The 23,401-nt window shown below is 36.9% G+C and overlaps 1 protein-coding gene across 6 annotated transcripts in view; it reads left to right on the top strand.

Moving 5' to 3' along the window:
• Cd99l2 (CD99 molecule like 2) overlaps positions 1–23,401 on the top strand; it is a 100,322-nt gene that overhangs the window by 36,937 nt on the left and 39,984 nt on the right. For 4 of the 6 annotated variants that reach the window (XM_047536382.1, XM_047536380.1, XM_047536381.1 and 1 more), the window contains exons 2-4: positions 4,867–4,929; positions 20,550–20,621; positions 21,879–21,950. In XM_047536382.1, the coding sequence (XP_047392338.1) occupies positions 4,867–4,929; positions 20,550–20,621; positions 21,879–21,950 (207 nt within the window). The remainder of the gene's footprint in view (positions 1–4,866; positions 4,930–20,549; positions 20,622–21,878; positions 21,951–23,401) is intronic. The other 2 variants (XM_047536384.1, XM_047536383.1) reach the window with 2 other exon arrangements.

Here is a 23,401-nt window from a genome sequence, read left to right as displayed (position 1 = left end):
GCGGCCACTGCAGTTGGATTGATGATGGTGGTAGTCTGAAATGCTGATTCCTCTCTTCACGTGAACTGCCTTTGTGTCATTATTGTCCTCTCTGGGAGTGCTTGGAATTTACTCATGAAACTAGTTGGAGCTCAGGTAGCAATAGCTAAACCATTTAGTAATTAGAATAAGAGGCAGGTCATTTTCGTGTTCCCTTGCGATGCTGCAGCCTAACTAAGCCAGAGGATATTAATTACTCAGAATGCTTTGAGGTGTAAAAGTATAAATTTATCAAGATAAATGTGTTCAGGTCTAGATTGAGGCAATAAGTTTAAAAGGGGGCAAAATTTCAGGGGAATTGGGAAATAATAGAACAGCATTTTTGGTTCCCCTCCTCTCTTGTGTAGCAAGAGTTGAGAGAGGATACCTACTTGTTTGCATTAAGGGAGAGAAATTATTTTCACCAAGACACCTTTGGAAAATTGACCATGCATACCAGTTACTTTGCCACATAGATTTCTCACAAAGCAATTTTCAGTAATGTTTCCATAGTAGGTAGGGAGGCGTGAACCTGTTTCTCTGACCTCTAGCCTTTCCTTTTAGTAATTGTGGCCCCAGCAGCCCTTGCCAGAGAGCAGGGGGGACATCAGGCTTTACAAGCAGATGCACCAGGTGAGGGTTTTATGCCATTGTAGTGGAAAGTCTTTATTATATGGCTTATTTCAGGTTAAGTTCAGGTATTCCCCTTACCCCTCTGTCAAGGCTTCACCTGTTAATAGAGGCCAATGTTATTCTTATTCCTTGAACCCAAATGAACAAGAGGTTTGGGCCATAGTTGTGTTCTTGTGGGTCATGATTTGATCCCTCGGGTCTGGTTTTGAATCTAGTCTCTCTTGTAATGGGCTTTCTTTGCATTGGTTGATGGTCTCCCTGTTGACAAGTCTGTTTCCTTTTTGATAAGTAGCTTCATGCCCTTGGAGTTGTGTAGATGCAGACACTAGCCCAGATGACAGACAGGTGAGTAGCATCATGGCTTTCCTGGGCACACTTAAATATAGTGTGGGAATTTATGGAAACCACAATTAAAGCAGATAAATTGAAAATCTGAGATTACACATCTACAATTTACCAGACTAAGATGCCCCTGGCATTCTTCCTTATTCACATCCTTCCTTGGAAAAGGGTCAAGATTTTAAAATTTGAAAACCGAAACAGTTCGGGTGAGTATATATTCATTTAGGATTTATACTAGGTCCTCTTCTGAAAGAACTGAAAACTGCTTACATGTATAAAGGAAAATGGTTGAATAGAAACCATCCTTAGAAAGCAGGAGAATGGATGTCACTGGCCACATGAGAGGCACTGATCTCCCTGCTTGAATCCAGACTTTGCCTCTGAAATCTTTGTAGTTCTTCATCCAGCAGCAGGTAGCAGACATGTTCCTCTGCATATGTATGGATTTTGTCACAAATTATCAGTTACTATGTGCTGTTAATTCCTAGGAACAGATCAGTGATCCTGTCCCCACGTGGAGCCAGAGTTCGGGTAACCCAAATGAACATACCTATAGGGAATGCTTCCTGGCTTCCAGGTCTGTATTTGGCATTGACTTGGAGATTACCAAGTTGTTGCCCTTGCTATCCTGTTGGACTTTTTATAAGGATGGAAATGCACTCTATCAGTTGTTCAACCCAGTAGTCACCAGTCACATGTGGCTATTGAGCACTTAAAATGTGGTTAATGCAACTAAGGAGCTAAATTTTAAATATTTACTGAATTTTAATTAATTTTATTATAAATAGCCACATGTGGCTAGTAGTTACCATGTTGGACAGCACAGGTCTTGGGAGAAGATGCACCTAAACACTTACCCGGAATGGGTATGTAAACAACAACGGAGGGGGTGATTAATCAAATCCAAATGAAAGGCTACTTAGGGCCCATTAGATGGTGTCTCTCGAGGAGCAGACATTTCCATCAAAGCTTTGGCAGATGCTGACTCATTGCCAGTTCATGATGGAATTTTCTAATAAGGACTGGTTGTGCCTTGTTTTACAGCCTTCATTAAAATGCACGCTTAGCTTCAGATGCCAGGAGTGGTGGGTCAGGTCACAATATGAGGTCAAGTTTGTGTTCCCTTCCAAAGTGACATAATCTTCTGAAGGCAAACCTTGGCTGCTGGGGGTGTCTGTATGTGGAACCAGCACTTTTCTTATTCAATAGGTCTTCTCAAGGACACACACACAAGCCTGTGGGCAACATTTCCAAAGTTCTGCAGTATATGAAAAGAATTTCCAGACAGGTATCACCAGTTCACTATGTAACTTTCCCATGAAAAGAAACTCTTTGTGGCCCTCTACAGTGGAATGAGATAACATGAATACTGTCCCCTCATACAGGAATTGGAGGTTTTGAACTGAGCCAGGGATGAATCAGTTGCTTTTTAAAGTATGTTGGTGCCAGAGAGAGAACTTGTGGGATTCTTGTCTGCATCCAAAACTGAGTAGTTTTGGATGGCACAGGAGGACTATAGAATATGAACCTATTTGAAAGAAATTTGAGTTATGGTATCTTTATAAGAACATTTTTTCTTGTCTTGGATTTAGCAGCTGTGATTGGTTGTGAGATTATTTTCTCTTTTGCAGGTTTAGGGATGGAACCCAGGGCCTCATTCATGCTAAGCAAACACTGTACCACTGAGCTATGTCCTTGACCCTGGTTGACGGCTTTGAGGAAGTCTTAATAGCTCAGAATCTAGTTTGAGATTGAATGGTTTTTATCCATAGATTGTTCATATCTGTTGAATCCAGGGTCACTGAAGGATTAATAAATACTACAAAATTAGGTTATGTTGCTCTTAACTCTTTAGCTAATGGCATGTAGCAGGATATTTGACAAACAGTAAAGGGATAGCTGGGGCTGCAAGCAAATGTTGGAGGGGCATACCCTTACAATTTTGGAGGATTTTGGATTTCAGATTTTTGGATTAGGGATGCTCAAATTATTTTGAAATTAGTGAGTATAATACCTCCATATTTGTTTTTTTCCTCAAGATTGTTTTGTCAATTTAGGATTGTCTGTGATTCCATACAAATTATAGGATTTTTTTTCTGTTTCTGTGAAAAATGACATTGGAATTTTGATAGGAATGGCATTAAGTCTGTACTCTGCTTTGGGTAGTATGAACACTTTACCAATATTAAGCCTTCTATCAATGAAAATGGGATATCTTTCCAATTATTTATGTCTTCTTCAATTTATTCCATTTTTTCCCGATTTTCCTGTATACATCTTTTACTTCCTTGGTTAAATTTATTCCTAAGGTTTTTTTTTTTTTGGTACCAAAATTGAACCCAGGGCCTCACTCATGTTAAGAAAGCAATCTGCTATTGAGCTACATCCCCAGGTCCTCATACATACTAAGCAAGGATGTTCTACTGAGCTACATATATAGTACTTCCCAAAACTATATTAAAATTTACTTCAAGATAAGTTCTCACTAAGTTGCCCAAATTGACCTCAAACTTGCAATCCACCTTCCTCAGTCTCCCATATAGCTGGGATTGCAGACTTGAGCCACCATGCCCATCATCCTAAATGTTTTTGATAGTATATATAGGATTGTTTTATAATTTTTTAAAGTTTTATTTTGGTCAGGCACAGTGGCAAAGGCTTGTAATCCCATTGACTTGGGTGACTGAGGCAGGAGAATTGAGAATTTGTGGCCAGCCTCAGCAACTCAGTGAGGCCATAAGCAATTTAGTATGATCCTACCTTAAAATTAGAAAGACCGGGGATGTGGCTCAGTGGTAAAGTACCTCTGGGTTTAATCTCCAGTGCCAAACAAAACAAAACAAACAAAAAAACACAAAAAACACAAACAAAACCAAACATTTGGGGTATACAGAAATGTGACTGATTTTTTGTGTTTATTTTGTGAACTATAATCCTACTGAATTTATCAGTTCTAATTTTTTGGTGACTTTCAGGGGTTACTATGTGTAACATCACATCATTCATTAATCAAGAAAATTTCAATTCTTCATTTCCTATGTGGTTGCCTTTTATTTGTTTTTCTTACCTAACTGCTCTGATTTTTCTGCACCCCATAATTTTTGGTGGGCTGTGTTTCCATTTTTGTTTGTCTCAAGATACTTTTTAATTTTCTTTTTGATTTCTTCTTTGACCTATTGATTGCTCAGGAGCATGCTGTTTAATTTTCACCATTTGTGAGTTCTCCAAGATCATTACCATTATTGATTTGTAGTTTCATTCACTTGTGGTCAGAAGAGATACTTGATATGATTTCAGTGTTCTTAGATTTGTTGGGACTTGTTCAGTATCCTAACTTATGATCTGTCCTGGAGAAAGTTCTGTGTGCATTTGAGAAGAATGTTTATTTTGTTGCTATTGTATGGAATGTTTTGTAAATAACCTGTTAGATCTATTTGATCTGAAATGTAGTTTAAGTCCATTGTTTGCTTATTGATTTTCTGTTTTCTTTATCTTCCCAATGTCGAAAGTGGGGTTTTGAAGTGTCCTATTATTGTATTACAGCCTCTTCTTCATATCTATTAATATTTGTCTTAAAATTTAGATGTTCTGATGTTGGTTGCATATATATTAGGATCATTGTAGCTTCTTGGATAATTAGCATTTTTTCATTATATAATGACCTTTTTGTCTCTTTTTATAGTATTAGACTTAAAGTCTATTTTGTTTAATATAAATATAGCTACTCTCACTCCCTTGGCTTCTATTGGTAGAGACTATCTTTCTCCTCACTTTATCTTCTAAAGAGAAATTACTACATCAAGAAAATATTTCAGTATTATTTTGTTTCATGCAAAGATATTTAAACTTTTTCAATTCTCTTTTCATTTTTAGGATCTGGGGACTTTGATGACTTTAATCTGGAGGATGCACTGAAAGAAACTTCCTCAGTAAAGCGTGAGTAGTAAATCAAACCCTTAAACCCAAACAATAGTGATTAATATGGACTATCCACTCAGAATATACCCTCAAGAATAACAATAGGTAGTCTGTATTACACTTGATCAGATTAAGCATGGTTATAAATTATATTATTTTGAAAATATGAATATGTAAATCCTTTGTTGAGAAAACCTAACAGTGTCCCCAAGAGGGAAGGAACCACAGCAGTCTGTGGATTATGTTAGGTTTTTGTGCTGTTCTGTCAATTTATAGAAAAAAATAAGTTGGTATTTTTTTGTTTTCCATTACATGTATAGGGTTTTTTCATATAGTCAGATATGTATTATTTTACAACTGGCTTTTTTCGTGTTATATCTACTGAATACCTAAGGGAATGTCTCTCTATATTAGTTTGTTCCAGTGGCCATAACTAAGTAACACATGCTGTATGGCTTAAAAGATCAGGACTTCATCTTCTCACAGTTCTTGAAGTCCTGTGTCAAGGTGTCAGAAGGGTCATGCTTCCTCAAAAGGCTCTGGGGAAGAATCTGAGGCTTCGGTTGACTCCAGGCCCTCCTTGACTTATGGCTGCATCACTCTGATCTCTGCCTCTGTCTTTGCATGGCATTCCCCTTTCTGTCTCTTTTGTTCTCTTACAAGGACACTTATTGCTCAATTTAGGACCCACCTGGATAATTCAGGATGATCTCATCTTGAGTTCTTTCACTTAATTGCATCTGTAAAAGTCTTTTCTCCAAATGAGGAAATATATATTACATATATTTATGTAAAATATATAGTATATATACACACATATACACATGTACATATATACCTGTTTCTTGTTGTTATTGTTGTTACCAGGGATTCAACTCAGGGGCACTTGACCACTGAACCACATCCCCAACCCTATTTTGTATTTTATTTAGAGACAGGGTCTAACTGCGTTGTTTAGTGCCTTGCGGTTGCTGAGGCTGGCTTTGAACTCAAGGTCCTCCTGTCTTAGCCTTCCAAGCTGCTCGGATTACAGGTGGGCACCACCATGCCGGGCCTAGACCTTTTTTGTTTTTGACTGCTGCTTAGTATACTACAGTATGTATTCAGCAAACATCTGTGTGCCAGCTTTGTGACAGTTATTGTTTTAGGCACTGGGGAGATAAAGCTGTGAACAAAGCAGGCACAAACTTGTGCCTCTTAGAACCAGCATTCCAGTAGTATGGATTTGGCCATGGTCAATAATGATATTTATTCACTGGCAGATATGTAGTTTATTTCCTTTTTACATAATTACAAATAGGGCTGCAGTGAACATTCTTGTCCTTGTCCTTTGTACCTATGTGTAATGAAACTGCTAGGGCAAAGTATATGTGTATTTTACATCTTAGTAAATTCTGCCAAATTGTATTCCAAAGTGGGTGTGTTGTATTACTACCACTGATAATTTCACAATAATAACTATTTTCTCTGACCTGCTACAACAACATTGGATTTTACCTATCAATATTTTCCCAATATGATGGACAAAATAATATCTCATTGTTTATTTTGCATTTCCCTGATTATAGTGAGATAGAACATCATATCACATGTTTATTGACCAGTTGCATTTCATCTTTGGTGAACTATCTGTTCACATCCTTTCCCCATTTTTCTGCTGACTGATTGTCTTTTTAAAATGAATTTAGAGGGTTTCTTTGTATATTCTTTGTTGAGAAAGTCAGGGGCTCTGAGGCAGACCCTTCCTAGATTTGAACCATGCTTCTGCCATTTTTTTGCATGTGGATACCCAGTTGGATTAGTCAACTGATTTCTCTGCACCTCAGTTTCCTCATATAATAATAATAATTATTATTATTGTAATTATAATTATGATAATTATAATAATAATCCCTGCCTCCTGGGATAATTGTAAGGATTAGATGAGATGATCCATGTGAAGCATTCAGCAGAGTACTTGGAACAAGGTAAATAACAAGTGTTAGCCATTGTCATTCTTTGATTGGCTTGGTTGGAATGACTGTGACTGGGCCTCAGGAATAAGAGTCAAGCATACCCGAGGAACACACACCTGCCTAAATCAACTGACAGACTCAACACAGTTCCTGCCAAGATTCCAGCTGGACGTTTTACAGAAATGGAAAAGCTGATTCAAAAATTCATATGGAAATTCAGGGACCCAGAATCATCAAAACACTCTTGGGAAAAAAATAAAAAATGAAGGACCTATACTTCCAAATTTCAAAAACTTAATGCAAAACCTACAATATTCAAGGTATTGTGACATGGGTGTAAAGACAAATTTAGAGATCTGTGGAAGAGAGTTGAGAGTCCAGAAATAAACCCTGACATCTATGGTCAGTTAATGGTTTTTACACAAATGCCAAGATCATTCAAAGGAGAAAGAACAGTCTCCAACAAATGCTGCTGGGACAACTGGGTATCCACATGTAAAAGAATGAAGTTGGACCTTTACCTCACACCACACACTAAAATCAACTCCAAAGGATAACAAACCTAAAACTACATATCTCTTAGTAGTTAATGTTTGCATATGGTGTGAGGTAAGAGGTTAGAATGTTCTCAGATATTTCCTGAGCATACACACAGTCTTATGCATGCAAGTGGCCTCTTAGGTTCTCAGGAAAATAATTTATTAACCATATTGATGTTAATGAAGTCATTAAAAATTTCTAAAACAAAGAGGACAAAAAATATTAAGTGTAAACAGACTCCAAATTAATATTAATTTTTAGTGGGGCCTTTTTATATGGTGCTAGGTATTGAGCCCAAGCCTTGTGCATGCTAGCCAGGTGCTCTATCAGTGAGCTACACCACAGCCCTAAATGGGGACTTTTAAATACTAATACCCTCTTCTGAGTCATGTGCCAGGTCATCTAATTGCACCCCCTAGGTAACCATCAACCAGTATGTCTGGAACTCGTGGGGCCACCAAATGTCATGTCTGTGGTTGAAAGACAGCTGTCAGGACCATATCATGCTACCACCTTTTGTTTTCTCCCTTAGCTTACATTTCATGTAATTGAAGTTTCAAAGACATGGGCCTGTCCTCTTATCCTTAGTCCAACCATTTATTCCACAGAGAATATTCTCCTTTGTACATTGTGCATTCCTTCTCTTGTTTAAAAAATCCACAAACCACCTAGTTTGGGGTACCCTTGTCACTGACCTTTGTCTATTCATTCACCAAGGTTTCATGGATACATGCCTGCTGCCAGGCATAGTACTAGGTGCTGGGCATACAATGTGGACAAAGTCATTGCCCTTATGAAGTTGCTTTCTCTGGGAGGACACAGGAAGCACATAAAATAATTTCAGACATTGCTGATCACTCTGGAGAAAAGACAACAGGATAATGGGAAGGTGGGGGCCCAAAGAGGTGGTAAGGGGCAGCTCCTTCAGATAAAGTGGTGAAGGTTCTCAGAGGAGAGGTGATGTGCAAGGGGTCATGCAAAGTGGGGAAAAAGTCTTTGAGGCTAAGGGATCAGGTGTGAGAACTCTGAGGTAGAAAGGATCTGGGCTTACTCTGGGACCTAGAAAGCAGGCTGCATGGCCGAAGTACGGAGAGAGTTGGAGAAAATATAAAGTTGTCAGGGAACAGACCATATGAGATCTTTCTCATAGGGCACAGTGGCGACTTTATTATAAGTGTAAGAGGAAGCTCCTTGAGGATTTTTGAATAGCTTCATTGGAATATATTTCATATTCCATAAAATTTACCCATTTCAACGTGTACAAAGTAGTGACTTTTAGTGTACTCATAGGATTGTGACCATGACTGTAGCCATTTATTCTTTTTTGTGGTGCTGAAGATGGTACCCTAGGCTTTGCACACACTAGGCAAACACTCTACTATCAACCTACTTTTACAGCCCTCAGTCAGTTTTGGAACTTTTTTACAACATCATAAGGAATAAGCCCTGTACCCTTATGTTAATTCATTTTCTATGACTAACTGAATACACAGACTGGATAAAGGTTGATTCTTACAGGATAAAGGTTGAATTGGTTCATGGTTCTGTAAGCTGGGAAGTACAGGAGCATGATGGTGCTAGAATCTTGGGAAGGCTTCTTGCTGCATGATGACATGGCGAGACAAAGCAAGTCAGGGCTTGCTTTTGTAACAAAGTCACTCCTGCAATGATCATTATTTCATTAATCCACTCCTGAGGGCAGAGCCCACATGACCCAGTCACTTCCTAAAGATCCCACCTCTCAGCCTTGCTGCACTGGGGACCAAAACATGAGCTTTGGGGGACATCTTCAAACCACAGTAACCCTTTAACTCACTGCCAGTCCCATGATTCTTCCTGATCCCACCCTTTACCCTTAAGCAACCACTAATCTCTGTCTCTGTGTATCTCCCTCTTCCGGATATTAATGGAATAATTTCTTTTGTGGACTTTATGTCTGGCTCCTTTCACTTAGCATAATGTTTTCCAGGTTCATCTGAGTTGCTTTCAGAATTTTTTCCCTGACTCAGTCTTTAGCTCTCTTGGTGTAATACATGTGTGCTTTTGTGAAATAAAATGTTTTATCATGTGGGCACAGTGGCTTGTGCCTTTAGTCCCAGCTACTTGGGAGACAGGTGGGAGGATCACTTGAACCCAAAAGTTCAAGGTCAGCTTGGACTAGATAGTGAATCCCTATCTCAAAACAAAACAAAACAAAAATTTTAAAAATGTAACTTTTTATGAGTGTCCTTGTTTCCTGGAAATGCCATGATCCCTGCCTTAGTATATTTGGTTTATTGTAACAAAATATCTTGGACTGGGTAATTTATTTAAAAAGCAGAAATTTACTTCTCGCAGTTCTGGAGGCTGGGAGGTCAAGGGGCCAACAGATTTGATGTCTGGTGAAGTCTTCTTTTTGCTTCATAGATGGTGCCTTCTATGTTTGTCCTCAAAGGGTGCAAGGAACAAAATGGCTGCCTCAAGCTTCTTTTATAAGGCACAACTGCCATTCATGAGGTCAGAGCCTTAATACCTAATCAATTCCAAAAGACCCCACCTTTTAATACTATCACTGTTGGGGTTAGGTTTCAACACCTAAAAATTCAGATCATAGCAAGCACCATTATTAAAAAACACTGCAGGAGGATTCTCCCAGTTTTGTTTATTGTGTTGGTTGCAACACCATATTATAGAGAATCACTCCTAATAGGATTACTTTGATGCTGCAAGCATTTGCTGAACAGCCAAGATTTTTTAAAGTTTGTAGTTTTAAGAAAGGCATTACAGAAAGCTTTGTTTTGTTTTGTTTTAATGTTTAGGTGCTCACTGCTTTGAAGAAGTTGACCTACTCTTCTTAGTCCTTGATAAGTAGTTAGGCTCTCCTTATCTCAATTATGGATAACAAAAAATCCCAAAATCTCATGACAACTCATGACAGAAAATCTGTAGTTAACGGTTTTTTTAAAAGTGCATAATTCCAAGCTCATGTTCTACATCACTACAGGCTCAGACTCTGACAGAGCAACTGGTTCCACATGCATTTAAGAACAGGGCTCTCTTGAAGTGGCACCTGCAGATCTTCAGAGAAACAAGACTTTTCTATAGACTGTGGCTTGGCAGGGTAGAACTCCACAAAACTACCATAATTAGACTGTGGTACTCGCATAATGTAGATAAATGGGACACAATTCAGAGTCCAAAGATAAATCTTCATATGTATGATCAATTTATTTTTAAAATTTTCTTGGTGCATTATAAGTATCATATAATAGTGGGATTCACTGTGACATACTTTTGCATGCAATAATTTGATCAATTTCATTCTCTAGTACCTTCCCTTTCTCTCCTGTCCTCCCTCTCCCTGATCTCTTACTTTACCCTTCTGCCCTCTATTTTCATGAGACTCCCCTTTTTCCCCTCTTTTTTCTCTCTAGGTTCCACGTTTGAGAGAAAACACATGACCCTTGACTTTCTGAGTCTGGTTTATTTCACTTAGCATGATGTTCACTAGCTCCACCCTTTTACCAGCAAATGAAACAGTTTTGTTCTTCTTGATGGCTGAATAAAACTCCATTGTGGATATGTACCACATTTTATTTATCCATGTATCTGTTGACTGATAGTTGGTTTTATAAAGATGGATAAAACCATAATTTTACACAAAAGCTGTTTGAGTCATTCAAATTTTAAACTAATATATACATAAGTGAAAATTGCTTTTCTAACACTTGTCCAAATAATGATTTCAGTAATGTAATTCTTCTCCTACCTGTGTACATCACTATAATATAAATATATGTCAAGAGCCTAACTTAGATAGGTAGGCTACACTCCTTTATTTGACAGTAGAAAGTCAAATGGAAATTATATCATCTCTCAACCTATGATGAGTATTTATTATTTAAAATATATATGTGTAGCTGGGCACAGTGGTGCATGCCTGTAATCCCAGTGATTTGGGAAGCTGAGGTAGGAGTATTGCAAGTCCAAAACCAGCCTCAGCAACTTAGTGAGTCCCTAAGCAATTCAGTGAGACCCTATCTTTAAATAAAATACAAAAAGCGGCTGGGGATATGGCTCGTAGTTAAGCACCCCTGGGTTCAATCCCTGGTACCAAATTAATAGATAATACAATATATATGTGTGTAAACTAAAACCAGAAACAGATTATCAGTGTGGTTCTTTTGTCATAAAAAATCCATGCACTGGTGTGGTGTTCACCTGGGAGTATGTAGAAGGGAATGCAAAGCTTCCTGCAGAGTAGCATGCAAGTGTGAACACATTAAGAAAACTCTGTGTTAACCACTTCCATTATAAGCCTGTTACTAAAACTGAACTGTGAGAGGGTGTGCGTGTAGTTATGTTATGGTCTCCCTTTGAAATCACTCTCTTTAAAAAATATTGAGTTATAATTCACTTAATATAATATTAATCATTTTATTTAATTTTGTTGAAGTAATTTCTGTTTTTTATTTTGTCATTGATTTCTACTCTCAGTCCATTATGATCTGATAGAATACAAGGCAGTATCTCTATTTTTTTGCATTTCCTAAGGGCTGCTTTGTGGCATAACATATGGTCTATTTTCGAGAAGGTTCCATGTACTGCTGAGAAGAAAGTGAATCCACTCGTTGATGGATGGAATATTCTACATATGTCTATTAAGTCTAGGTTATTAATTGTGTTATTGAGTTCTATGGTTTCTTTGGTTGGTTTTTGTTTGGAAGATCTATCTAGTGGTGACAGTGGTGCATTAAAGTCACCCAGAATTATTGTGTTGTGGTCTATGTGATTCCTGAAATTGAGAAGGATTTGTTTGATGTACAGGGATGCACCATTGTTTGGGGCATAAATATTTACTATCGTTATGTCTTCCAGATTTATGTTTCCCTTAAGCAGTATGAAATGTCCTTCTTTATCCCTTCTGACTAACTTTGGCTTGAAGTCCATTTTATCTGATATGAGGATGGAAACCCTCACTTTTTTACTGAGTCCATGTGCGTGGTAGGTTTTTCTCATCCTTTCACCTTTAGTCTGTGGATGTCTTTTTCTGAGATGAGTCTCTTGCAGGCAGCATATTGTTGGGTCTTTCTTTTTAATCCAATCTGCCAGTCTGTGTCTTTTGATTGATGAGTTTAGGCCATTAAAGTTCAGAGTTATTATTGAGATATGATTTGTATTCCCAGTCATTTGGCTTATTTTTGGTTTTTAAGTTGGCTTGGTTTATCCTTTGAGTGGTTTTTCTCTAAGGTAGTTCCTCCCTTTGCTGACCTACATTGTTGTTTTTCATTTCCTCCTCATGGAATATTTTGTTGAGAACATTCTGTAGCGCAGGCTTTCTATATGTAAATTCTTTTAACTTTTGTTTATCATGGAAGGATTTTATTTCATCTTCAAATCTGAAGGTTAGTTTTGCTGGGTATAGGATTCTTGGTTGGCAACCATGTTCTTTCAGAGCTTGAAATACATTGTTCCAGGCCCTTCTAGCTTTTAGAGTCTGGGTTGAGAAGTCTGCTGCTATCTGTATTGGTCTCCCCCTATATGTAATCTGATGCTTTTCTCTTGTGGCCTTTAAAATCCTATCTTTATTTTGAATGTTAGGCATTTTCATTATAATGTGCCTTGGTGTGGATCTGTTGTGATTTTGTGCATTTGGTGTTCTGTAAGCCTCTTGTATTTGATTTTCCATTTCATTCTTCAGGCTTGGGAAATTTTCTGATATTATTTCATTGAATAGGTTATTCATTCCTTTGGTTTGTATCTCTGTGCCTTCCTTAATCCCAATAATTCTTAAATTTGGTCTTTTCATGATGTCCCATAGTTCTTGGAGATTCTGTTCATGAATTCTTACCGTCTTCTCTGTTTGGACAACTTTATTTTCAAGATTAAATATTTTGTCTTCATTGTCTGAGGTTCTGTCTTCCAAGTGGTCTAGTCTTTTGGTGATGCTTTCCATTGAGTTTTTTATTTGGTTTATTGTTTCCTTCATTTCAAGGATTTCTGTTTGTTTTTTTTTTTTTTTGAGAACCTCTATCTCTTTGTTGAAATGATCTTTTGCTTCCTGCAGGTGCTCTTTAGCTTATTGGCATTATCATTCATTGCCTGCATTTGCTCTCTTATCTCATCCTTTGCTTCGCGAATCATCTTAATCATGTATAATCTGAAGTCCTTTTCTGACATTTCTTCTAACATACTGTCATTGGATTCTATTAATATAGAATCTAGATTTGTTTGGATCATTTTCTTCCCTTATCTTTTCATGTTGTTCATGTATCCTCCCCTCTAGCAGTGCAGATCTGGGGTATTGCAGATTTCCCCCTATAGGCTTATAGTGACCCTGTAGGTTTCCAAAACCCTTTCTTTAAGGGGAGATCAATATTAGCAGTTCCCAAATCAGACACTATGCAATCCTAGACCAAATAGCCCCTATGAGGACAATAACAAAATTGTCATAATAAACAGAATGAGTTCAAATATTATCTTCAGTAAAACAAACAGATTTGCAGTAAGGTCTGCAGTTTCAAATGGATGACAAAGAGGATGCAGAGGGATGTAGAATGTGGCTGTTAATGGGATAAGAAAAGAATATACAGAATTTCTAGATAATAGAAAGGGTGAGAGTGTAGTCAAAAGAAATTAGATGTTAGCATGCAAAAAAGGGAGAAAAATACTCTGAGGGAACAGTCAAACAAAAGGAAAAGAGAGCAAGAAAAGTAAAGAAATAAAAACTTAAATTTTTTCAAAGAGAAAAAAGAAAATCTACAGTATAACAGTCATATAGTAATGAAACCTCCCAGTGTTCAGTAGCCTGATGCATGAGAGGTACCTGACAATGAGCTTCAAGCCTCCAGCCGGCGTCTCAGGATGGGATCTGCCCCACCTAAAGATCGGAGCTATGGCTTCCAGGATTATCCAAGGTGGCTGCTCTGGCTTTGAAATGTGTTGGCAAATGGGGAGCTGCAGCTCAGGGTGTGGCTGTGGTCAGGCAGGGGTCCTGGAGGTCCAATGTGTTTGGTGTGGTTGTGGGATCCCAGAGGCCGGTTGCAATCAGTCAGTCTGGGGTCCCGGTGATAGGGCGCAGTCAGTTGGTCTGGGGATCCTGGCGGCAGGGAGCAGTCAGTCGATGTGAGGGCCCCAGAGGCAGGGAGTGATGGGTCGGGCTGAGGGATCCTGGAGATGGGGTTCAGTCAGTTTGGCCAGGGGTCCTACGGGGCCTGGCTGTTGTCTCAAAATGTCAGCAGCCACGTGTAATCAGACCTGCAGGTACTGTAACAGTGAATTTCCAGGCAACAGCAGGCAGCTGGTGCTCCACTGGCAGTCGGCGATCAGTTTGCTGACTGTTGTCAGACGATTGCGAGGTGAATCTCATGCGTTGGGTGATGGATAGGTGTAAGGCAGGCGATGGACAGGCAAGAGGCAGGCAAATGACCCATTTTATTTAATTTTCAAATAATTTTTGTGTGTATGTGAGGTATACAACATAATGATGTGTGGATACTAAAATAGTTACTGTAGTGAGCCAAGTTAACACATCCATTATATCACTTTTTTTGTGGCAAGAACAGCTAAAATTTCATTTAGCAAAAATCCCTAATATAGTAGAATTTTATTAACTTTTGTCCTGTCGTACATTAGATCTCTAGACTTGTTTATCATATATATCTGCTACTTTGTATTCTTTTAATAAAATTAAATATTTCATTTAATTCAATAACTTATTTATTTCTTGTGGTAGTGAAGATTGAACCCAGTACCCTGCACATGCTAGGCAACCTCTCTACCATCGAGCTACAATCCCAGCTTTATAATTTTTTAATTTTTAATTTTGAGACAGAGTCTCCCTAAGTTGTCAAGCTGGTTTTGAACTTGAGATCCTCCTGCTTCAGGTTCCTAAGTATCAGGGATTACAGGTGAGCCCCACTGCACCTCCCTTTGATATGCATTTTGAAGGTAAGGATTCAGTGTGGCATTCTAGAATAGTCAAGATGTTATGTAATCACTACCTCTATCCAGTTCCAAAATATTTCTTACTCCAGAGTAAAATCTCTTAATGCATTTCACTGCATATTTAGCACAGATGTTATGCCACTTTTTTTGCAAAAAAAGTGGAGTGTGACCATTATGTGAAGCTTTTTAAAAATTGTGCCCGTATTACTTAAAAGACATTTATTACCAAACTGTCTTTGGTAAAAGATTGGGAGGCGTGTAATACTCGTAAATATATGATAATGTGGTGGCAAGGATTATGTGGTGAAATATGGTATCTGTTATCTAGTTTCTCCTCATACCTCCCTTGTCCCAATCTAAAGTAACCACCAGCCTACTTTCTGTGTTTATGAATTCAGTCTATTTTGAATATTTCATATACAATCATGTATCATATGAAGATGTTTTGGTCAAGAACACACCACACATACAATGACAATAGTCGCATAAGATTTTCCAGGAGTTGAGAAATTTCTATTGCCTATTAATATCTTAATGTCATAGCATAACACATTGCACATACAATTATGTATAGCACATGATATTTGACAATAAATAATTCTGTTGTTTGTTTACTAGACTTTTTATAGTTATTTTAGAGTGTAGTCCTACATTTAAGTTTATAGCCTCAGAGTACTAGGAGGCTGTCCCATTTACGCTTGTGTAAGTACACCCTGTGATGTTCTCACAATGAAAAGATTGCTCAGTGACACATTTCTCAGGATGTAGTCCCCTCATTAAATCAAACCTACACATCTGTGTGACCTTTGGTTTCTGAATTCTTTCATGTAGCATAATGTTTTGGAGGTACATACATGGTTTCAGTGGAAATATGATAAAAAATACTCAGGGAAAAATTGTGTCTTTACTGAACAGGTATAGACTATTTTTCTTGCCTTTATCCTTAAATAATATGGTGAAACAACTATTTATTTAACATTCACATTATCTTAGGTTTTATAGATAATCTATAGATTATTTCACATACATAGGAAGAGGTACATAGATTACTAGTCACCCACAGATACCAAGGGATAACTCTATTTTGTTTCTTCCTGTGTCTGAGTAATAGTGGATTGTGTGGATATACCATATTTGTTATTCATCAATTAATGGATCTTTGGCTGTTTCCACCTCTATGCTATTAGGAATGATATTGCTGTCAACATGCTATGTTCATTTGTTTGTTTGAACCCCTATTTGTAACCCTTTAGGGTATATACTTAGGAGTGGAACTGCTGGTTCTTCTGTGCTTAACTTTTTTGCCAACTGCCAAATGGTTTTCCACATTGGCTGAGCCATGGTACATTCCCATGAGCAATGTTCCAGTTTTTCCACATCCTGGCCAAGTTACTATTTTTTGGTTTACTAAATATTGTTTTTATTAGTGCATTATAGTTTATTTTGACATATTCACAAATACATATAATTCTTTTTTTGTACCAGGGATTGAACCAAGGGGCACTTAACTACTGAGCCACATCCCCAGCCCTTTTTGTATTTTATTTAGAGAAAGGGTCTCACTGAGTCACATAGGGCCTTGATAAATTGCTGAGACTGGCTTTGAACTTGTGATCCTCCTTCCTCAGCCTCCTGAGCCACTGGGATTACAGGCATGTGCCACCACACACAGCTGCATATAATATAATTTGCCCAGGTTTTAAAACCATCTTAGTGGGTGTAAGGAGGAGCCTTGTGGTTTTCATTTGCATTTCCCTGAAGATTGAATCTTCATGCATGGATCAAGTAGGGATTGCTACCATTTTGTAGATTCTTTTACCTTTCTTGATAATTTCTTTTAAATGAACAAAAAGTTTTATATTTTGATGAAGTATAATTTATCTGTTTTTTCTTTTTAAAAATTTGAATTCACATGCTATGTGTACATGTTTATGGGGTATAGTACAATAACTCAGTATATGTTATACAAATTATATTATACAAATCAGGACAATAGCATTTGCATCTAAAACATTTATCTTTATGTACATTAGAAACTTTGGTCTCTTTAATTATTTGTCATAGACTGTAGTTACCCTACTGTGGTATAGGATGCCCAAACCAATTCTTACGCTAACGTATTTTGGTACCTGTTTTCTAACCTCATTTTCTCATTTGTTGCTCATGCTTTGGGTGTTAAAGTATCCATTGCCAAATTGAGGTCATGAAGATTTATTCCTGTGTTTTCTTCTAAGATTTTCATGTTTTTAGCTCTTACTTCTATGTCTTTGATTCATTTTGAGTTAATATTTATATATAATATAAGATAAGGGTCTGCAGGTTAACTTGGGAAATATTGCCAGTTTAACAGTATTGGATCTTCTTGGATTTTATTCATTTTTATGTCATCTTTAAGTTTTAATTATTGGTGTTTTATAACTTTTAGTATGTATGTCTTCATGCTTCCTTGTTTAAATTTATTTCTATGAATTTTCTTCTTTTAATTGCTATTATAAATGGAATTAAGTTCTTATTTTCCTTTCTGGATTTATTACAGCTAGTACATAGAAATACAATTGATTTTATTTTTTTTGCCTTTCCTTTCACAAAATGGGACTTTTTAAAGCAGCAAAACTAAAGATTTACTTTGATTAGAATAGGTTCACATGTAAAAGGTAAATAAATAAAATTAGAAGCGAGATTTTTAGGAAGTTAAAATAGAGATACATTAACTTGTTTTTTATTTTTAATACATATTGTATGAATTGATTTTTGTATTTTCCAGCTTTGCTGAGCTCATTTATTAGCTTAATCATTTTTAAATATTTCAATGTAGATTCTTTAGGGTTTTCTTTTGTTAAATTAAAAAAAATTTTAGTTGTAGATGAACACAATACTTTTATTTTGTTTATTTATGTATGTATATGTGGTGCTGAGGATTGTACCCAGTGTCTCACATGTGTTAGGCAAGTGCACTACCATTGAGCCACAACCCCAGCCCTCTAGGGTTTTCTATATGTAAGATTGTCATTTGTTTTTAGAAACTGTTGGAGTTAATTCTTTTCAATATGGATGATGGTCTTTTTTAAAATCTTAACTAATGGCTCTGGCTAGAAGTTTCACTGTAATGTTGAATACAAGCAGTGAGAATGGACATCCTTGTCTTGTGACTGATTCTAGGAGGAAAGTGTTCAGTATTTCATATTTAGTTTATACATTCAATTACAAATTCTTTGTAGGTGCCCTTTGTCAAGTTGAGAGCATTCCCTTCTATTTGGAGTTTATTGAAAATTTTCTCATGCAACAGTGTTGACTTTTCTCAGATGCCTTGTATCTAGTGAGATGATCATCTCACTAGATGATCATGTCTTGTTTCAATTCCATTAGTATGCAATAATTACCTTGACTGATCTTATTATGTTGCACCACCCTTGTGCTCCTGTTTCCTATTGGTCATCATGTATAATCCTAATATGCTACTGGATTTGATTTACTAGTATTTGGCTGAGAATTTTTGCCTCTATCTCCAAAGGGGTTCTAGGTCTCTAGTTTTATTGTGGTGTATTTGTCTGACTTTGGTATTGGGGTACTACTGGCTTCATAGAATAACCTAGGGAATATTCCCTTCTCATAGTTTTCAGATGTTTGAGAACAAATTTATAAATTTATTTTTGAGCACTGCTTTCACTAAAACACATAACTTTTGGAATGGTTTTTTTTTTTTTTTTTTTTTTTTTTTTTTTTTGCAGTGCAGGGGATTGAACCCAGGGTCTTGTGCTTGCAAGGCAAGCACTCTACCAACTGAGCTATATCCCCAGCATGTTTTCATTTTTGTTCTTAAAGTATTTTTATAATTTTATAATCTCCCTTTTGAATTTTTCCTTGACCTGTTGTTGGTTATTTACAACTGTGCTCTTTAATTTCCATATAATTGTGAATTTCAGCACATGCTCTTCTGTTATTGATTTATAATTTTATACCATTATGTTTGAGGAACATAATTCATGTTATTTCAACCCATAATTCATAAGATTTCAATTGAGACTTAGGGCTGGGGATGTAGATCACTGGTAGAACACTTGGCTAGCATGTGCGAGGCCCTGGGTTTGATCCCCAGCACCACAGAGACATTTAGTGAGACTTGTTTTTGTCATTCACATATGGTTGGTCTTGGAAAATGTTTCACGTACACTTGAGGAGAATGTGTATTCTGTTCCAGGTTGGTTTATTCCGTGATAACTGTTAGGTCTACTTAGTTTATAGAGTTGTTAAAGTCTTTTTTAAAAATTGGTTATTTTTAGTTATATATGACAGTAGAATCTATTTTGATATATTTGTACAAGCATGGAATATATCTTTTCCTAATTAGGATTTCCTTTTTCTGCCTCATTATTTCTTCTATAATTGAAAAGAGGGTATTGAATTCTCTGCTTATGTTAAATTATCTATTCTTCCTTTCAGTATTGTCATATTTTGCTCCATGCATTTTGGGATGGTTTTAGGTGCATATATGTTTAAAATCATTTTATCTCCCTGTTGAATTCATCCTGTATTCACTACAAAATGTCAATCTGACTCTGGAAACAATTTTTGTTTCAACATCTGTTTTATCTGATATTAGTACAGCTACACCAGCTCTCTTACTATTTTTTGTGTAGTACACCATTTTCCATCCTTTTGCTCTCAACTTATTTCTATTTTTGCTCTTTGTCTTCTAAGTAATCAATACCCATTGAGTACTTGCTGTATACAAAGCTGAACTTGTTTTGTGTCTGCCTTTCCCAATACTTAAGTCTTCTTTTACTCTACTTCTGACAGTAGGGAAACATCCATCATAGTCTAGATTTCTATGAAAAGAAATTATTAGAAAACTCATGCACATCATGTAATTCTTGTGGATGATATAAATAATTTTAAACGAATATGCTTGAGCCCAAAGTCCTAATATTTATACTGGTAACCATTATAACCATTAATTAAATATTGTATTCTTGTGTTTTGACTACTTTTGGTGTATGAAACACTTCCATATTCCACTAGGAACATAGCCCCAGTTTGTCCCTGAGCAGTATTGTCTACAGTTAAAGTGCCAGGATGACAGTATGGAGCAAAGGTTTGTTGGTTTCAGGGATTAACACAAGGAAACTTACTCACGATGTGACTTCTCCAAGCCATGGAGTAGTTACTGTGTTTGGTTACTAAACATGTTCCCCTTGATGTCCTCCCTCCCCCTTCTAGAGAGATGGGACCACCTGACCACCACCACAACCAGGAGGCCAGGAACAACCAGAGCTCCAGCATATCCTGCAGGTAACTGGCTGCCCTGAAGAGGACAGTAAGAAGGGACCTTGTCTAAATAAGCTGGGGCACTGTCTAAATAAGCTCTGTGTACTTTTTCCCCATGTGTGCAAAGCCAACCAAGCCTTCTGTCTAAACACTGGGTTTCACTTAATAAAGTGCATACCTAGCTGATCACTGTGCTTTCTGTGTTTTATAAAAAGTTCTGTTATGGAAATTTTAAAGAGAAAATGTATTTGTGTTTCTTCCCTTATTCAACCATTTCATATTCTAAAATCAGAGAAAATGTATTTGTAATTGGTTAGGCTTTATGAAGCCCATCAGACTTTTTTTTTCAGGCAGTGAGAACATTTTGGAATGAAATTTATTTTATGCGCTTACCTTTTAGGAAAGGATTTTGGTACTCAGTGCTTCTTTATGACTTTTTACTGTAATTGCTTGAGCCTTTCTTTAGTTGGACCCTTTTGCCATTTGGACATCTTCACTGATTTAAAGAAAAGCTTGACTTTAGGGATTGTAGGCTCAGTCACTGCTTCTGTTGGTGACTTGTTTATAGTACTTTGGGGGGCATGCTGATACCTTCCATTCAGTGGAGAGCTACTTTCCTTCCAAAGAGACAGTGATGACCCAAGAGAGTCACTGCATCATGTATCATCAATGTCTTCACATTTCCACATTCAAAGGGGTATTTTGTGACCATGTGATCTTTTTTTTTTTTTTTTTTTTTGGTATCAGGGATTGAACCCTGGGTGCTTAACAACTGAGCCACATTTCCAACTGTTTTTATATTTTATTGAAAGACAGGGTGTCACTAAGTTGTTTAGGGCCTCACTAAGTTGCTGAGGCTCGCTTTGAGCCTCCTAAGCCACTGGGATCGCAGGCATGTACCACTGTGCCCAGCTGTGGCCTCCCTTTTGATTGTCCAGTTTATGGATTCTGCACATCTGGTTTTGAATCTTGTTAATACCTACAATCAGTGAATATACTATTAAAATGATCCAACTGCTGGCCAAAGCAAAGCATCCATAAGAATCTAAATTAATTGCAAAATAGTAATATACTGCAGAATCAGAAAGCAGTAACTTGTTCCATCCTGTGGGTATTTTCATTATCAATGTCTATTCACAGAGATTTCAATTGAAGTTTATTTTTTAAGTCATTGTTAGTTCTGATCAGTTGAACCCATGGGTATTGTTTTGGTGTTTTTGGAGTCTTGCAGTCCATTGTTAATCAGTTGGTTATTTCCTTTATGTTTGGGGCCCACTGAAGGTGATTTTGATTTGTCTGAGGCTTTGGGTGATCAAGATGATGGCCGCAGGAAACCAAGTGCAGGAGGAAGAGGTAAGTCCTAAGTGGTTGAAACCACAGGCCTGTGTCAGAACTCCATGCAGGGTTCTACCCTGTGATGCTCTTGTGAAGCTAGGACACTTCAGATCACAAGAGAACCGTAACATAAAGTCATACCCCAACATTTTAACCTTACTACTTCTTAAACTATTGATCTTAAGAACTTTTGTTAACATGGGTCATTTTTTATCAACATGTATCATCTGAGAAATTAAACTAAAAAAACTATTAATCAATCCATAGTAAATAGCATTAAAAACCATACATATTTACATAAATTAGTATTTTTGGTATTTCTTATTCTTGAGATTTGAGAGGTCTTAAAATATTCTAGATTCTAATCCTCAGATAGATGTTTCGCAAATGTTTTCTCCTATTCTGTAGCTTACCTTTTGATCTCTTAACAAAGTATTTTGCAGAGCATACGTTTTAAATTTTGATGATGTCCAGCTTATCAGCTTTTCCTTTTATGGATCATGCATTTGATGCCATGTGTAAGAAGTAAGAACTTTTTGTCTGTTCCCAGGTCCCATTGGGTTCCTATTTTTTCCCTCAAAGTTCTCTTTCTTGTGTATGAATCTTTCATTACCACAACTGTTAGTTAAAAGAATATTCCTCCACTGAATTGCTTTTGAACATTCAAAAAAATCGAATGGAATATAACTCTTTTTTTTGGATTTGGTGTGCTGGTAGTTTTTGAGAATTTTCACATCTGTATTCATAATGGACAGAGGTTTGCAGTTTTTCTTAAGATGTCTAGTTTTGGCATCAGAATCATTCTGGTCTCATTGAATGAATTTGAAAGTATTATCTTCTGTTTTCTGGAAGACTTTTTGAAAGGTTGCTATTTATCCTTTAAATGCTTTGTACAATATACCAGTGAATCCATATGGTCCTGGACTTTTCTTCATTAAAGTTTTTTGATTATTAGTTTTATTTACTTGATTTGTTTTACAATGCTGAGGATTGAATCCAGGGTCTCATGCATGCTAGGCAAGCTCTTTACCACTGAGTCACAACCCCAGCCCCTAGTTATGTTTACTTGTTATAGGTCTATTCAGATTTTCTATTTTTCCCTGAGTCACTTCTGTAGTTTGTATCTTTCAAGATTTTTTCCATTTCATCTAGGGTACCAATTTGTTGGCATACTTTTGTTAATAGTATACCCATTTTTATTTCTGTTAGGTCAGTAGTGATGTTTGTGAATTCCCGTAATTTTTTCCATCATTATTTGTCATTGTTTATTCTTCTTTCACCTTTATCAGTTTTTGATTCATGTATTTGGAGTGTTTCAGTGCTTCTAATTTCAAAATCATTATGTGTTCCGAGTGGGTTCATCCTCTTATCAGTGTATTATACCTTTCTTTTTCTCTAATTTATTGGCTGTGACATCCCCCTGCTTTTTTTGGCACTGGGGATTGAACCCAGGGATACTTAACCACTGA

Source organism: Sciurus carolinensis, chromosome X, assembly GCF_902686445.1.
Source record: "Sciurus carolinensis chromosome X, mSciCar1.2, whole genome shotgun sequence".
NCBI classification, from domain to species: domain Eukaryota; kingdom Metazoa; phylum Chordata; class Mammalia; order Rodentia; family Sciuridae; genus Sciurus; species Sciurus carolinensis.
This window is presented reverse-complemented; position numbering and strand designations above follow the sequence as displayed.